The sequence below is a fragment of the Oryctolagus cuniculus genome, chromosome 3 (genome assembly GCF_964237555.1).
Source record: "Oryctolagus cuniculus chromosome 3, mOryCun1.1, whole genome shotgun sequence".
Classification (NCBI taxonomy): domain Eukaryota; kingdom Metazoa; phylum Chordata; class Mammalia; order Lagomorpha; family Leporidae; genus Oryctolagus; species Oryctolagus cuniculus.
Genome location: NC_091434.1, coordinates 77,843,616 through 77,859,598, shown reverse-complemented (window position 1 = coordinate 77,859,598; position 15,983 = coordinate 77,843,616). Strand labels below are relative to the sequence as shown.

The window sequence follows — 15,983 nt, the reverse complement described above, 5'->3', positions numbered from 1 at the left end:
ATAAGGCAAACACTGGTCAAGTCAGAGGGGAAAAAAAGGGTTTTCTTTTTGGTGGGTGGAGTAAAATATAGCTTCTGTTCCCTCAGCAGTAACCTACCATCAAGTAGATGAGAAATTATATTAATTGTCAGCTGAAACCAAAATTCATGGGAAAGAAACTGAGGAAAGGAATTTTTGACATTAAGATATTAGGGAAAAATATATTTTATAGGTATTTTACATTTTTGTATTTTGCAAAAAACGTTTTGTAAATCTCATATCATTGTAAAAATGATTCTCTGAGAAGTGAACAAAATTTTAATAAGAAGCAAATTTTTCAAGCACATAAAACAACACTTCTTTAAAAAGATTTCCCAACATACACACAAATGAAATATTTAAGCTGGATTTCAGGGCAAAAAAAAAAAGTTTTAACCTTGGGCTTTCATATAATAAATCATGCATTCTACTTTCAAGATGTATCAGTTTCAAAAATGATTGGAAGCAGTGATACTATAAATGCTCTGTGAAAGTCATAGTAGCAAAAATATGAGCAAACACATCCATTTATAAATACATTTAACATAAATACATCTGAATTGAAATTCTCCTGTGGATTTACTGCTTCTGATAGACCCTGAGACAACAGCCTACCATATGCAATGTTAGGCAAAGTGTCAATATTCAAATAACCAGACAAGAAGCAGACTTGTTGCATAAACTATGTAAATATTATTAACAGATAGTGCCTCATGATAGCACGTGTTTTGATGGCTCCTGATCACCTATCTTTCCTGCGCCTTCAGTCTCTTAGCTGAGGCTATCCTGTCAACAGGTACCTTACGGATGTGCAATACTAACACAGCGCATCTGAGAGGCACCTGTGTGCTGCCGGGAGAAAACGGAACAAACCCACCTGCTTTTCAGGGTCTTCAAACTTACCAGCCCAGTTTATCTTGACTGTATTCTTGCCTGCTCCTTATTTCTACTAACTGTGCACATCTTTTAGTAAATAAACATCCCTCAGCTAAAACTGCCAATTAAATGATACTATCAAGAATATCAAAAGGATCAGTAATCAGCAACAATGCTGACTCAGCTATGCTTGAAATTCTGCCAAAAGTTAAATGAAAAAGTGAATGATAAAAACTCGAGTTTAAAAGAAAGAAATATAATGAGAAACTCCAACCAGGAAAAGTATTTGCTACACAGGCCACTTTTTTTGTAATCTCTAGAAAAATAACTTTCATTTTTAATAAACAAAAATTCAGGTAAAATCCGTGTGTGTGTGTGTGTGTGTGCGTTCAATGATGGGGAAATAATTTTTCAACTTGCAGTCTTCCAAGTGGTACCCAAACATAATTTCTGACTTCAATTATTTTAATAAAACATGAACTTCTATACTTCAATAGCAGAAAATTATATTAAGTTTTTTAAATCTAGAGAAGAAATAATCATTTTCTGGACCATTTGTTTATTCTGGTTTATCAGTGACTCAAGAAAAAAAGCAGATATGCTAATTAATCAAGTTTTATCGATCAGTACCATAGTCAATATTTCAGAAATGTCTGGAGAACATTTTCTCTCAATCAAAAATTTATAAATCAATGTACATTTCTGGTAATTAAATGTATTAGCTCTACAACCATGAACGTGGTACTTTATAAAAGAAGTATTTGAAATGTGTATTCAGAACATATTGGTCAAAGATAAAACAGTAAAGATTTCTGTCAAATCAAGGCTCTAAGAACAAACTAGAAAGTTCAGAACATGAAAGCCTTCATTTGTTTCAGATACACCTACTAATTCTGTAGATTTTTGATCATTGAAACTGATTACTTAATTAGGCAATCATTCAGGGCATCCAAATACAGACAGAAACAGGGAAGCATCAGCATGGCCATCTTCATCTTGAGGGGGAAATTCTGAAAAATGTTGCAGATGCTCAAACTTTCTGTATCTGTCCCTATGCGTAAGCTAAGCAAGACACTAAATTCTAAAAGGCGACAACCCAAATTTCAGGGAAGAAAATAATCTACCTATGATTAAATCACTCCTTTAGCTTTTCATGCGGCTTAAATTTTAAACTATCTTAGAAATACCAAGTAATAATGCAGATTGCCTCTATGGATTCTTGGAAATGCTGCTTCCTTTCTCTTCTCTGGCTTCATCCTCTTTTATTATCTAAAAGTAACTAATGAAATTTCTGCTCTCTTGTATGTCTACCAGAAGTACCTGTCTACAAAAAGGTTTTCAAACTTCTTGCCTAAGATGAACCAAAACAACAAGAACAGAAAAGATTTTCTATTAGGGAGAGAAAACAGGCATTACTTGAAACTCAGCTGCAGGAGACTTAACCCTAACTAGAGAAAAATAAACCCTACATTTTCACTCAGAAGATATCTGAAACAATGTTAAGAATCTCACTGATTCGGTACAGTCAGAAGGAAAGATGTTCCTTTAAAAAAAAAAAAAAGACATTTCTAGACATAATTCAAAAAAGACCCCATAAACTGTCTTTTTAAGAGAGAAGAAAAGCAAGTCAACTCACAAATACAGCTTCCAAACAGAAGTGTTACCCTCTTCCAGGAAAACAACAATGAGATTTTATTACCCTGCTATGATTCTTTCATTTCAGACATGATTAATTAGCAAGAATTACACTTCTCACAACTCCCACCACACTCTTCTCTGCTTATTTGGTGACAGACTCACATGAAATAACAAGTAGCCACCACCGGTAGAGAAGTATCCAAAAACTCTGTTTCAGAGGAGGAGCACTTATTTCCTATCTTTGCCTCCAAACTGAAGCAGGCTGCTTTTAACTGCTGTCACAAAATGCTGTGTGGTTCTCTTTTTTTAAAAAAAAAATCTTGGTCATTTTCTCAACAATGCCCTTCAAATTTTGAATAATGCATACAACACATTCAGTATTCAAGAATACATGACATGTTTAATCTGATACCTCTATTTTTAAACTGAAATTCCAAAGGACTCCTGGGTCCAAGTGGTTTATATTGATAACCATTCACATGCACAATTAATAAACAATAGAAGATGATGCGTGCAAGGCTGTTTGGGGACATGGCTTTTAGAAGAAAAATGTTTCTTTCCCAAATAAAAGCTAATTTGTCACTAATATAATGAAGAGAGGAAACAGGAATGAAGGAGTCAAAAGGAGGAAGAAAGGAAGAGAATGACTCTAAAATTTGAAAGAGGGAAAAACTCTGACTGCACTTGTGTTCTTCCAAAATACTCTTTCAAAATAATTTTCCTTTTGAACAATCAATTTTCTAAATGTCCATGTGAACCTAGAAGTCAGCCATACCAGAATATATCAGAAACATCTACTTCAACAATTATCAATTTATAAAGACTGCAATATATCCACTTTAGTCTTTCAACTGTTATACCCAGAAAACTTCACATATAGTATAACACTAATAAATAGATCTTGTTGGTTCCAGGAAGCCTTTAAAAAAAAAAAAATCTATCCTGGTCAAAATATCTTTGCTTTTTTTTTTTTTCTGTTGTATTAAATTTAGGATCAAAAACATCAAAGCAGCTTCCACCTCGGACCTAACTTTTAGAGGATCAATGTGACAAGGCAGTCCCTGATAGATGTTTCTCTTGATAAACGACTTGTTCAAAAGAGACATTGTAGCTTTCATTTCCTGACCACAACACACTTTTAATTTGCAACAGCAGAGCTGCCAGAGTGTGAGCACTTGTCCACTTTCTAGCCTTTTAGGTTGGGATCTCTGCTTCCTTTAGACCACACATTTGAGACAAACAAAACCTAAAAATAATCAGAGTAACAGAATCAGACAACAGGAGCCACTAAAGCTACACTGAACACAGGCTCTACTTTGTGTATATGCATATCCACTCTGCCCCTAAAACCCAAAATCTAGTGCATGATAACAGGCTTCTAAGTGAACATCCTTTGCACATCGGGCATTTAAACACACAGGGAAATAAATTATGTGACTGTTATTTAATAGTAAGCAGGGACTTGGAGGGAGCAATTTACACACTTCAATCTGCTATTAAATGTCATGAATTATATGATTGCCTATGCTATCATGTTTTTTACATATTATTGCAATGATTATTATTACTACTACCCAGAAATCACATCTAAGTATCAGTGCCGTGAACAGTCAAACCATGCAATTTCTGCTCTCAGCACATTGTCCGAGCTCCGATTTAAAATTTATAAATGTAATATCCTCCTCATCACAGGCAGCAGCCCAATCTGCTCTGAATATATATTACAGCTTTAACATCACAGAGGGAAATCGCCCATCTGGCAATCCCATTCGCTCCAACAGCTCCGGGGGAAAAAAAGCTGTGCTCTCTCCTCCTTAAAACATTTCTCAGGGCAAATTATGTGCATCTAAAATAAACAGTCTTCTTATTGATCGCTTCAAAGTCAACAAGTTCCAAATGCAAAATTCAATCAAATCCTTCCTATCCTATCGTGAAAGAGTGGTGTGTGTTCAGCTCTACTGTAGTCACCAGAGCCCAACCAGAAGTGTGTGTCGCGCAACGGGTCCTCAAGTCCCTTTCCCCGCATTCACATTTGTGTTATGAGAAAGCAAGGACCAGGGCCACAATCCAGACAGCTTACTGGCAGTTTTGCCCCCTGGTATTTCTTTCTTTCATATTCTCTCCTCCATCCTTTCTCCCTTTTCAGGAAGAATTCAGGATTATGGCAAAAGCAACAAACCAACAACAACAACAAAAAAACCACAACAGTTGAAAGTGAACATAGCTTTTGGTTATGCAAAATACTTTAACATCTTTCTGTTGTTGTTCCCTCTTAGTCTTAATTGAATATCACCAAGTGTGCACATGGCACGGCCACAAGAGCTATTGAAAACCCCCTCTCACTCTATTTAACTGACCTTTTTTTTTTTTTTTTGTAAAGAAAGAGGAAAGAGCGATTTCAAATGAAGTCAATTTCAGTGCCTGATTATTTAATTCTGTCACAGGTTAAAAGTAAAAAGCGCTGACAAGCAGACAAGTGAATGGCAAGGGAAAAAAAAAAAAAAAACAGCCACGGTTCCTTAAAAGGCATTAAGGACTTTGAGCAATCAAAAAATATATTTTATTCTCATGTAAGATACCCCTTCACTCATTCATCGCACCCCAAGAAAAGCCACACTCGGAAAAACAGATTACTCCACAAAGTGCAATCACTGAGAGAACACATGATCAGCCTGCATTAATATATTGAGAAAAATAAACCAAGAAAATTCTCATCCAGTCTTGTGTGTGTACATATATACTTTGATTAGTTAGCAATCTCCCCCCACACACACGCCCGCCCTCTTTACCCAGCCCCCCTCCCCTCAAAAAAGCCCTTGGAGTTTAACTAATTTACATACCATTTGACTTCAGTAGTTATATAGTGCATCGCTAGTAACATGCAACTTTGGGATTACAGCTAAAACTGATAAAAGTAGACTCAAGCAATATATTAATCAAAACTGAAATATATAAACAAATGATAGCAAAAGCAAAAAAAGCAAGGTGACAGATTAAAATAAACATACATATATATTTAAAGGAATAATACATTTATATATATATATATATATATCATTAGCCTCTGCTTCCCAAGCAGAGTCTTCTCTGGTTTTATCATGCTATTTAATTTGTCTTTCCTATTTAGATGCAAAGGAAGTAAATTCCAAAACTGACATACCATAAACACTGGTGCTACTGATCATTTCTTGCTGGCAGCACAAAAAGCTGAATTGGATTTCTCACAAGCAGGAATTCCAAAGGTTGCTTTTCATTAAAGCCACTTTTCCTCTCAGCTATCAAATGTCACTGCCTTGAAACGTGGGCCCTTTCGTCAGGTATTCATTTAACCTACATGCATATAATTAAGGGGGAAAGCAACATCAACAAAAAGGGGATCTCAGATCACAGGAGAAGAAAGAAAGGAAAAAAAGCACAGGACCAGGAATGCAAGTCCATGTCAATTTCACTCACTCCCATTGAAACTAACAAGAGCTCCGGGGAGGACTGTAATAGGATCAGTGGATTGTATATACCATTAAATTATACATCTTTCTCTCCCGTTCCTTGCCAACAATACGCCCACCACGCTGTACCCCTCTAAGATGATGTGCTTACATTTTTCTGCAACCGATCCCCTGACATTTTTCTCGTTCCCCCAGCCCCAGGATTGTAATTTAACCTCAACTTTTTGTGTGTGTGCAAGATTCTTATTTACACTTCTTATTTACTTAGAAGTTAGTTCCCGAAGAAAGTCTAGCCCCACCCTACGGCTCCGCTTTTTTTTTTTTAATTTCTGAAGTCAAAAGATAGTGATAAGTAAGCCCACTAGAGCGACACGCGAGGTTCTTGCAATCGCGAACTCTTAATCCCACACTACAGTTAACAACGATTAAGCAGCAAAAATATGCATTATAATGTTTCGGGGCTACTTTGTACCGAGAAATTAGACAGCAGGTTGGCTTACAGAACAGGAACGATTGCAAATTAAATTTAATGTTTACGGCACAACTCGAAGATCTCTTTTTTATTACGGTCTTGGACCTATCTATATTCTTTAAAAATAAAACAAAAACAAATTTAAACAGATGGTAGCAAACTACGAAGCTCTTCTTACCTGAACGCGCGGAGCGAGAACCCGTAGGTTAGCGTAGCATCGATCCGATGTGTTTGCTGATGAATGGAAGCGAGGGTTAAGTGAAGGTGCCTATGATTTGAAATCATTCCAAGTTTTTGAAGGGAAGACGGACTGCAGCCTCTGCCATGTTGGAATTTCAAACCCAAAACAGCTGCTTGGAAGGAGCCAGCATGCCAGAGGCTGGGCGCAGGCGCAGAGCGCCGCCGAGCCAAATTCAAATCACTTTCACACTAAGAGCCAAAGATCAGTTTTCAAAGGAGAGAGGGAGAAAGAGACGGAGGCTGCCGCGAGGGAGAGAGGACGGGAGGCAGTGGCGAGAGGCGGGCAGTGGCGAGAGACGGGCAGCGGGAGGACCGGGAGGGAGAGGGAGAGGCGCACGGAGCCCGCGGAGCTGGAGGGGGAGAAAGGGAGGCGGGAGGCGAGCGGGCGAGCGAGCTCGAGACGCGCCAGAGATTCATGGGCAGGGAGGGCTCAATGGCCGCGCCGCGCCGGCCGGCCGGCCGCTCGGGTCATGTTACACGGCCGGGGCCGCGGCGGCCGCCCAGCCTCGCCGACGCGCTCCCGCGGCCCGGAGGGGGCCCCGAGGTCATGATTACGCGCGCGGGGACCCGAGGCTCGCCCTGCCCCGCGCGCTCGGGCGGCCCAGCCCCAGGAGAGGGGCGCGACGCCTCAGGGGGGAAGGGGCTTCGCTTTCCCACGCGTGGCCAGCCAGCCTTGCAGGGCTCCGGACCAGGGCTGCGGCGCTCCGGGCCTCTCGACAGCTGCGGCCCGTCCACTTCTCCCCACCCCTCTCCACGACTCCGCGAGCCGGACAAGCTTCTGGCCCTGAGAGTCGGAACCTCACCCGCACCCTCCCCCTGGGCTCCCCTCGCCCCGGCCCCGGCCGGAAAATGACTTTATCCGCGAAGAAGAGGCAACTTCGGGGGAGACATCCGCATTCACCCAGCTCCCCTCCCCCGCCTCGCCGGGAATAAATAAAATCCTAAGTGTCTAGGTGTGCGGTCCCCTCTCGCGCTCCCGGGCTCCCCTCCCTACCTCCCCCAGGCGGCTCGGGCAGGGGAGAGCAGCGCCCGTGGGGCCCCGGCGCGGGCTGCTGCGCGCGGGCACAGACGCTGGGCTTCTGCTTTCCCAACCCCCCTCTACGGAGCGATCCGGGACCCAGGAGTGGGAAGAGAGTAGGGGCTTTGTAGTGCTGGGAGCTCAGGAAGAATGAAATGTGCAGTTGAGTGTGTTGCTCGCATCCCAGGGAGCAGTGCAGTGCTGATTGTCTGGTGCTGAGATCGCCTTTTGTTCGGAACATAAGGTTTAAGAAACACACACACGTTTTCTGGGGTCTCTTGTTAGATGTAAATGCGCTGCATCCAGACGCTTACTATGCAGCGTAAGCTCAGTTGGTTTACTAATCACCCCGCCCCACCCCCAAACAATCAGGATCGTTTCAATGGGAACCTCATTCAGACTTCTAGGCTGAGAGTATTGCCTTCAACCTATTTCATTCTAGACTAGCCAACCATCCAACTGAGATAATAAAGCAAACAATAACATTTGATCATGATGTCTACGAGATAATGTGCCCGGCAAAGTTCTTGAGGAATTGTAATGAGAAAGACAGTGAGTTGGGCTAATCATTTCTCTTCGTTTTCATTAAATGTGACTTTAATAGATAAATGGTGAGTTTATACTTTGGCCTGGTGGACATCCAGTCGGCTGGGTTTCAACTAAGCTAAGAACGAAAGGGGCAAATTATATATTCGTCCACGAGCCCATCAAGCTGAAAATGTTACCTTTGAAGGTTGCGCAGGAAAATGTACTTGTTTAGGACTGGCCCTCCTCAGAACAGTGTTCGCTTTCCCCAGCTTTGCTGCTGTGGATTTAATAGACTAAATTGCAGCTCTCCGGATGCTGAAAGGCAGGTCTTAAAAAATACCAAATATATACTTTGAAATTAATTTCATTCTCCTTTTATGATTTTTCCAACTAGTGAATGGAAGCATTTAAGTAACACAATGAAAAAGGAAAATTATTTTAGTTACATCTAGGCGGATAACAGAATTTAGAAGACAAAAAAAAGTGATTCAAGATCTTAACAAATATTTCTAAAGCATGAGATTTCTATTTGGAATGGATTTGACCTTTCTGCACATTAAAAAAAAAAAAAAAACCTAGGCTTCAAAATAAAACAGAAGAACTTTATTCTGTTGTAACAGAGAACACTGGAACCCCTTTAGTTATATTTTACAAGATAGCTTTGAAAATGATATTATGGAAAATTGTTCATTGGATTTCACCACAAAGAAATAAATGTAGGGAAATATCTGTGGGTCACTGTTGGGTTGAGTACAGATGAATTTAAAAAAGAACTGTGAAGAACTCATGATTTCAGTTATTGCCCATTTGGGGAATGGCAACCAGAAGTTTTCTGGACACATGGCAGATGCTCTGTGTGATTCAGGCGAAACTGCTCTTTGTTAAAAAAAAGTTCAGAACTCATCAACCTTTAACACGAAATTCCTAGTATTGAATTTATAGTTTCCTTTGCAAATCAAGCTTTTAAGTAAGATATAGAAAGAATAACTTCTGAGTACAAAAACAATGTATTTTGATGATAGACTTAAAGCAACTTACTTGCAGTATCAGAAACATAACCCCTACTCTTTAAAAAGGGGGGAGAAAATGGTGTGTTTAGCAAGAGTTTATTACCAGATCATAATGAATACCTCCACACATGTGTGAAATAAGCATTATAAAATCCATCATTCAACATACAAGTGAATACAATTCATCTTGGAAACAAAAAATGGTAAACTATTTGAAAGAGTACTGCACATATTTACACAGTTTCAAAATGACATACTACTCCAGGGGAAAAACCTTACATGATAGAATATATATGATGCAATTTGCGTGACTAATAAGAGCCACATCAAAGTGGACTTTGTCATTACACTACTTCCAATATTCCTTTTTCTTTTAGGTGTGAGCAGAAGCTGCTGTTTTTCCAGTTACTTGAAGCAAAGGAAAATAGACTTTGTGTTTTACACAATGTATTGTTTTGTTTCCAGTGTTCACAGTTTGTTGTGATGAAACTGTTTCTGATGATATGGTGTGATTAAACAGTCACCATCTTTTACCTACATTCATCTTTAAAACTTTTACTCCAAAGAATGTTTCTGACATCCAGCTCTATTGTCTGCACATATTTTATGGAACTTTTCTTGTGACAACATGAGAATTAGAAAATGACCATTTAAAGGGAGTTGATTCAGGGAAAAACTGACTGAACTTATTTTTTTTCCCATTGCATTACCCAATTGCCTAATTTTCTGTCATTGGTTTCCTTTTTTTTTTTACAGACATTAAAATATAATAAATTTTATAATGACAAACATCAATTTCTAATACATAATATATTCTCACTTGGACTTCTCAAGAAAATTCAAAGAAAAATAAGCATAACTATTATTTTCCTTCAGGACTCCCTGTGTGTGTGTGTGTGTGTGTGTGTTCTCAAACTAATTCAGAGAATTCTACTCTTTCCTTGTTCTTGTTCTCAAGATAATATAAGCAACAATAGCAAAAGTGAAGAGTGATATTGTTTGTAACTGTGCAGGTGACCATATGCTTGTCTACACTGGACTAAGGCTAATATGAGCTCAATTGGACACAGAGATGTACTTTACCTATTTGATGGGAGAGGAAAGGGAAGAAAAAAAATCAGCATAGGCAGAAAAGAGAAGGTGGAAAAGATGAATGTGAGAGATGAGGGTAACAAGATGTTTAGTTTGGAGGGCTATGATGTATAGTGTTTCATAAAATGACAAACAGTTCAATCTTTAAATTACATAATCAGAGACACAGAGAGATATCTTCCATTAGCTAGTCCACTCCTTAAATTGCCACAATGGCCAGGACTGTGCCAGGAGTTTCATCTGGGTCTCCCATGTGGATGCAAGGGCCTAAGCACTTGGGTCATTTTCTGCTGCTTTCCCAGGTACATTAGCAGGGAGCTGAATCAGAAATAGAGCAGGCCAGGATTCAAATCGGTGCCCATATGGGATGCTAGTGTTGCAGGCAGAGGCTTTACCTGCTATGCCACCAACCCCTAAATGCTATGTTTTTAGTTTCAAATTTAAGCATTAAATATTTTAATGAAACATGGACATAGTATTATCTTCTTCCAAGCTACTATGTTTCAAAAAATATTGTAGGACTTAAGCAGTCATTGATGAAATTTAGACCTTTTTCATATTGCCCACAAAATCTAAAGTAGGTCTTAACATAATACAAATTAGTGACACAATAATTCTTTTAATTATTCTCTAAAGTTGAATTTTCTTTTGCGGGCCATCATTTGTGCTTCAACTGTAACTGCTAAGAAGCAAAGCTGGTGAAAACCTGAGCCTCATTGAGTAAAATCACTCAATTTGTTCAGAATTACACTTGAATACAGGTGCTGTCAATTGGTATTAGAGTGGGCCATGTATCTCTTGTGTGATCTAGCCCCACAGCGGAGACAGACTTGAAATTCTGTGATGAGTTCACATAAGATGTTTTCTTGATTATACAGCAATGCTCTCTTCTGGTAATGGAAGGACTTTGTTTTTCATTCACAGATATTTGTAGTGTTTCATATACTTGATGCAACCCCATCTAACTTTGCACAGTTCTCATTTTTCTTCAGAAGGACATATTGAATACTTACTGTGGTTAAGAGTATTGCAGTAAAAATTTCAGATGATTTTTAAGAAAACTGACATTAGCATTGTGTGGTTGGAATCAAAAAATATAGCTGAAAGTGAATGTTGTAAGTACACTTAGAGGAGAGTTGTGTCCAGGAGAACATACGGGTTCCTACATGAGAGAATGGGCAGTTTTCTTAGACTTGTTGTTTCAATTTGTTATGCTCCAGGGCCAATAAAACCACTTGGAGTTTGTACCAGAGTTTCTCCCCTCTGTGCCTTGCTCGTCACTGTGCTCCCTGTCTGGCTGTCCTTTCCTCTTGTCTTCTGTGAGCTCACTGCCCTACAACACCCAGCTTTTACATCCTCTGTAACTTCACATCATTGTAAAAGCATCCTTTGTGTTTGACTCCTCAATAGCTTACCTGCTTCTTGAGGGTAGGCAAACACTATAATTTCTATCATTGGTTTATGTGCTGTTGTTTTGTTTTCTGCCCCAGTTCCTAAATTAATAGCAATAATTCCCAATAAATATTTACTGAAGACATTAATGTGTTGATGTGCCGAAGAAATAGCATGAGTAAAGGCAGACCAAAAGGAAATTTTAAGGACAGGCATTTAGACTGTGGTTAAAACTCCCTCATCTCATATGGGGGTGCCTAGGTTTGATTCCAGGTTTCTGCCAATGTAGACTCTAGGAGGCAGTAACTATGTCTCTAGAAATTGGGTTCCTGTCACCCACATGGGAGGCCAGGATTGAGTTCCAGCCTTGCAGGCATTTGGGGAGGGAATCAGCAGATAGAGAGACTATGGGAGTCTTTGCATGAAAACAACATATAATATACTTTGGTTTTCCTTGCTTTACAGTTACAAAATAGGAAATAAAGATGAAAATGCTAACCGAGGATATTTTGCACAGGAAGTTTCTTTGAGTCCCTGCTTGAGATGTTTGTAGTTTAGTAGGTAGGTAGCAGGGAGTCCTGCAAGGTTTTAAAGCAAGAGATTCACTTGGGCTGAACCCTACTTTAAGAAAATAGAGCCCACAGAAATGGGAACAGGGAGACCAGCTAGAAAGTTATTGCAATGGTCTATCATTTTCAGGTCCCTCAAGCCGTCAATCCTCCTTGGAGGGTTGGGTGATATGCTTCTTTGCCTTTTTTATAGATGGTCTATTTGTATTGATTGCTCAATACTCCACGTTCATTTTGTAATATTACAAAATGTCAGTGTGTTAAAAGGCATTCATTTAATGTCAAGGATATAAAAAGGGACCTACATTGGAATTGAATTTTTTTCCTTCAACCTGAACATGGTTTTTCTATTTCTTGTTCTGCTCTCCCCTCCGCACCACCCCCCCCCCATTACTATTTTACAATTAGTTCCACGCAGACTGTGCTTTTAGCTTAGAGGATACTTCATTTTCAAGAGAAGCAGTTTCTGAATGTGAGAAAAGTTCCTCCCTGGAGTATGTTTGAGCAAGCACAATAAGCAAAGTAAGTTTGTTTTTATATACTGAATAAAAATGTAGATGCACATTTCCTTCATTTAAAGTATATTAAGGTTTCCTAAACAGGGTTTTTAATTCATTTAAAACAGCATTAGGCTAGGTGGGCTGTTGGTGCTTTGAATTAATGTGCAAGCTGTTAATCTCCGTAGACCTGGATTTAAAATTAGACAAAGCAATAATTAGTTTGGCACCATCATTTCACTACCCAGAGGGTAATAATGTAGGTCATAAAATACTACAGCCTGGCACAAGCGTTTTTTTTTTTTTCTTTTTGTACAAAACAAGGATCTAGTATTAGATGGTGTGAATATATATATATATATATATATGATTTCACTGGGAAGTACAATGGCTTAGCTTTTGATGTATGTTTCATTCTTCCTAAAGAGACCTAAATTCAGAAATTCTTATCATGTTTTCCTGGTTTAAGCTGAGTCTTTCCTTTCTAAGTGATACAAAGAAATCTTCATAGCTTTCCTCTCAGTAGCTGCTTTTCCCATGTAATATTTTTTCCATACAGTATTTATCCATTCGTCACAGAATTAAGATCATAATTGGTATTATGCTCTGATTTTGTCAATAGTATTCCTCCCACCAGTTTGTCTTCTTTTTAATTATAAGAAGGATACACTGTAAATATTTTTTTAACATATAAAAGTGTTGCATTCAAGTAAGTGCTTACCATACATACCTTGATTTGTTTTCATGGCAAATGACTACCGGCAATATCAATAATTCAAGAACAGAAACAATGAAAATACAGAGGAATTGCATTTGGATACTTCTTCCTGTCAATCATCCTTGCCAGATTCCTATTTGAACATTCTGAAAATCAGGAAGACATCAGGTTTAGCCTTAAGTATGAGTAATAGTTTTCTCCTCCTTACACTGCTCACCCCAACTGAGCTTTTAAAGCACAGGTATCTTGGGTATCCCTATATATGTAGCTTAATATTTCAAGCTATGGAAATAATGCTTTAATATTGAATTGGAAACATATTTCATACAATATACATGCACAGACTTTCTGCTTTACATAAAGCAATATGCAAGCACCTGTTTGTATCTATAGAGAGTGTTCAATGTATTAGATGAGTACATTCACAAATCATTTAAGTTGAGCTTTCAAGTGATGTGAGCCACTGATACAAACTTGCTAATGATAATTATAGAACTGATGCTGATTTAGTCATTTCAAAAAAGCCACGGAGGCATAATTAGTGTCTGAATGGCCTCAATATTGCATTATTAGGAGGCTAGGGTGAAACTTGAAATGAGAACATCAAGGCTGATAAGAGAAAAGAAAACATGAAATACATACATAATTCATTCTGAGATATTATAAAGGTTTATAACCAGAAACAATAATTTGCAGAAAGCATCTCATGTACTGGAGCCAACTGCAATCATTTGGTCAACCTGTTAAAGATCAAATAGTATATTCTTAGCTATTCTCAGTGGTGTCTTTGTAATAAAGTAGCAGCAAACAGACATTGTTTGCTTCTGGTCACTTTTAAAGAATGTTCAGTTTATCAGCAGGGACTTTAATCTCAACCTTAATAGAGTACAAAAGCAGTCTTGTTCCCCTGCTTCTCTCCTTAGGCCACAAGACATGTGGTTTTTTTTTAAATAAAAAAAGAGAAAAATAAAATTCTCCTGAGAGCACTAAATACTATGTTATTTCTCAGAGAGTCATTTCATTCACCTTTATTTCCTCAATGCTTTTCTTTTCTCCTTCTTGTTGATACGGAAGTGCTCCCCCATACTTCACAGTGATTCCAGGCATGAAGACACACAGAGTATCTGAGAACTATCCCATGCCTTGGCTCCCTGCCGGGTCAGTCATTATCAGGTGACCTGGCATGTTGGTTGACTCCACGATTACAACTGATGAGCCTACAAACTGATGTTTACTACTTTCTTCTGGTAGGGAGCTCCAGATATGAACCAAGTGACTCCCGAATCAAGTAAAATAGAAATAGACTGTTAGCCATTCTTTCTAATTAGCATAGGTACAAGTAATCATCTTTAACTATAATCATTCTGCTATTGAAAATGTCTGATTCCAATGGGATTGTCGTTGTTATTATCAGTTTCCCAAAATGACAAGTTTTGTATTGTATTACATGGAGACACCTTAGTGGCAATTTAATAGGTATCATAAATATTGTTCTTTGTCCTTCATTTTTCCAATGAGGCATCATACCTATGGAACAATTGTATTTCTAACTATCTGGGTGAAGAGAGCCTATTGTTAACCAGGATAGTAGTTATGAAAGAATAGGAGGAAGGAACCCTTGGATATAGGTGTTGTTATTATGTAGATTAAATAAGTTTTAGAGGGCCAAACTATAATCGCTCAAGTGTCACAGCCAATTAATTTAATTTCAAACATCAACTTATTTACTACTGTCTCTCCACCCATCATAGTACCCGGAAAACACTGAAGGTTAACTCTTTCCCTTGTAAATGTAGAATCTTCAATCTGCACTCACATAGTGAGACTGATGAGAATAACAGATGGCTAGGGTTGTTTGGTTTGGTTTGGTTTGTACTGACTACAGGAGGTTACAGGGTCTTTCCGTACCTCCATTTCCAAATTTATAAATGGAGGAAGCAAATTCGTGACTTTCAATAAGGCTATGTTTGGTTAGAAGCAAGAGAAAGAACAAGACAATAACTCATTGTTCAGTGGTTCAGCAGGACAGTTCTGAAGTTTCTGCTCTATTATTGAAGATTTTGGCAATATTTGCTTACAATTACAGGTGCCACAGCTTCAGATGAGATGAGACTGTATGCAGTGGGGGAAGAGAATTGCTATCCTACCACACGTCTTCTGATTTCTAAGGGAAGCCATTTCTCAAGCCATCAGGCTATTTACTCTTAACATTGTTGGGTCACATTTTTGTTCTTAAACCAAGCTTGGCAAGAGGCGTATGACTGGCTTAGACTAACTATAAATCATCTCCACTGCTGGGAAAGGAGTCATCAGTTGATAAAACACAAATGCAAAAACAAGGAACAGAACTGATGTTGGTGGTGGTGACGGCATTTGTAGAATGGCACCCTGCACAGTTTCTGGAATCCCATTTTTCCCATGTTTATTTTTGGAAGTGGTGCCCTCTGGACTTGTTGCTTGCACAAATGA

General features: G+C 38.7%; 1 protein-coding gene across 4 annotated transcripts in view; it reads right to left on the bottom strand.

Moving 5' to 3' along the window:
• FIGN (fidgetin, microtubule severing factor) overlaps window positions 1-7,179 on the bottom strand; it is a 135,790-nt gene extending 128,611 nt beyond the window's left edge. The window contains exons 1-2 of one of the 4 annotated variants that reach the window (XM_002712229.5): window positions 6,629-7,179; window positions 5,693-5,862 (exon numbers count right to left, since the gene is read on the bottom strand). In XM_002712229.5, coding sequence (XP_002712275.1) covers window positions 5,693-5,717 — 25 coding nt within the window. In that variant the 5' untranslated portion in view covers window positions 5,718-5,862; window positions 6,629-7,179. The remainder of the gene's footprint in view (window positions 1-5,692; window positions 5,863-6,628) is intronic. The other 3 variants (XM_008258675.4, XM_008258678.4, XM_051848591.2) reach the window with 3 other exon arrangements.
• Window positions 7,180-15,983: the final 8,804 nt, after the last annotated feature.